This window comes from Gadus chalcogrammus, chromosome 16 (assembly GCF_026213295.1).
Source record: "Gadus chalcogrammus isolate NIFS_2021 chromosome 16, NIFS_Gcha_1.0, whole genome shotgun sequence".
NCBI lineage: Eukaryota > Metazoa > Chordata > Actinopteri > Gadiformes > Gadidae > Gadus > Gadus chalcogrammus.
In genome coordinates this window covers 1,284,752-1,287,251 of record NC_079427.1, presented here as the reverse complement: position 1 = coordinate 1,287,251, position 2,500 = coordinate 1,284,752, and the positions used below count along the sequence as shown (strand labels likewise).

Genomic DNA, 2,500 nt, shown 5'->3' with positions numbered 1-2,500 from the left:
CCACCACTAACACTAACCCCACCACTAACCCCACCACTAACCCCCCCACTAACCCCCCACTAACCCCCCACTAACCCCCCCACTAACCCCAGTCCTACCATCACCACGATGACCAAGCCTCCCGTCAGGATCCTGCGGAGCCGCTGGGTCTCGGGGAAGTAGGGCTCCTCCGCCCCGGTGACGGGGTTCCTGGTCGTCATGGGAGCCATCGCCGTGAACTCCGGCCGAGGGCGTTCCTGAAACACCGCGAGAACACCCTTCAAAATAAAGGTACTCACTACCTTCAAAATAAAGGTACTCACTACCTTCAAAATAAAGGTACTCACTACCTTCAAAATAAAGGTACTCACTACCTTCAAAATAAAGGTACCCACTACCTTCAAAATAAAGGTACTCACTACCTTCAAAATAAAGGTACTCACTACCTCAAAATAAAGGTACTCACTACCTTCAAAATAAAGGTACTCACTACCTTCAAAATAAAGTAACATATACATCTTCAAAGTAGAGCTGCAAATAGTTACTACAAAAACATGAAAGTACATATTGTATGATGGTAGGATAAGGTATTGTTTATCGATATATTAGAGTAGGATAAGGCATATTGATATATAATAGTAGGATAAGGTATATTGATATATAAGAGTAGGATAAGGTATATTATCTATAATTGTAGGATAAGGTATATTGATATATTAGAGTAGGATAAGGTATATTATCTATAACAGTAGGATAAGGTATATTATCTATAATTGTAGGATAAGGTATATTGATATATAAGAGTAGGATAAGGTATATTGATATATAACAGTAGGATAAGGTATATTGATATATAATAGTAGGATAAGGTATATTGATATATAACAGTAGCATAAGGTATATTGATATATAACAGTAGCATAAGGTATATTGATATATAACAGTTGCATAAGGTATATTGATATATAGCACTAGGATAAGGTATATTGATATATAACAGTAGCATAAGGTATATAAATATATAACAGTTGCATAAGGTATATTGATATATAACAGTAGCATAAGGTATATAAATATATAACAGTTGCATAAGGTATATTGATATAGATCAGTAGGATAAGGTACATTGATATCCTATAACAGTAGGATAAGGTATATTGATATAGATCAGTAGGATAAGGTACATTGATATCCTATAACAGTAGGATAAGGTATATTGATCCATAGGGTATCCCCAGCCCTACCTCCACCTCCTGGTACTGACTGCAGTTCCATCGGTGCGTCAGGCAGCTGCAGCTCCTCTTCCAGAACTCCAGGAAGGTGACGGACCAGAGGGCCATGAAGACGCTGAAGAACACCGTCCCCCCGTTGTCAAACAGCAGGCCAGCCTATAGATATATACATTACATACACACACCAACCTATACATTATATACACACACACACACACACACACCAACCTATAGATATTTACATTATATACAGACACCAACCTATAGATGATATACATTATATACAGACACCTACCTATACATTATACACACACACACACACACACACACACACACACACACACACACACACACACACACACACACACACCAACCTATACATTATATACACACACACACACACACACACACACACACACACACACACACACACACACACACACACACACACACACACACACACACACACACACCAACCTATACATTATATACACACACACACACACACACACACCAACCTATAGATTATATACACACACACACACACACCAACCTATAGATATTTACATTATATACAGACACCAACCTACAGATGATATACATTATATACACACACCAACCTATAGATAATATACATTATATATACCACCATCCTATAGATGATATACATTATATACACACACCAACCTATAGATAATATACATTATATACACACACCAACCTATAGATATAAACATAACATACACACACCAACCTATACATTATATACACACACACTAACCTATAGATATTTACATTATATACAGACACCAACCTATAGATTATATACATTATATACACACACCAACCTATATATGATATAAATTATGTACAGACACCAATCTATAGATAAATACATTATATACACACACCAACCTATAGATTATATACACACACCAACCTATAGATCAGGCCTATTCAACTAGCGGCCCGTGGGCCAAATGCGGCCCCTCTTAAAGGCCCACTATGCAACTTTTTTAGCCAAAATTACATTAAGTATGCAGGTTGAGAGTTATGCTGATGGTTCTGCATCCATTTCTGGGTCGATTGGTGGGTGTGTCATTTTCCCATGTGGCCTCTACAGTGAAAAAGCGCATATGCAACTTGATGTGTTCGGACCGAGCGCTTCCGGATGTGACGCGGCGGAAGTATCCTCCAAAAATGTAGTCAGATTGTAGTTTCGAAAATGCTTTACGGCACAGACACACACCCAAACATGGCACCGGCTAGATATAAACAGCCAGTTGTGA

General features: G+C 38.3%; 1 protein-coding gene across 1 annotated transcript in view; it reads right to left on the bottom strand.

Annotated features, from left to right (window-relative positions):
* Positions 1 to 2,500, bottom strand: part of ano7 (anoctamin 7) — a 23,624-nt gene that overhangs the window by 13,630 nt on the left and 7,494 nt on the right. The window contains exons 9-10 of the mRNA XM_056611982.1: positions 1,224 to 1,367; positions 99 to 236 (exon numbers count right to left, since the gene is read on the bottom strand). Of these exons, the coding sequence (XP_056467957.1) occupies positions 99 to 236; positions 1,224 to 1,367 (282 nt within the window). The remainder of the gene's footprint in view (positions 1 to 98; positions 237 to 1,223; positions 1,368 to 2,500) is intronic.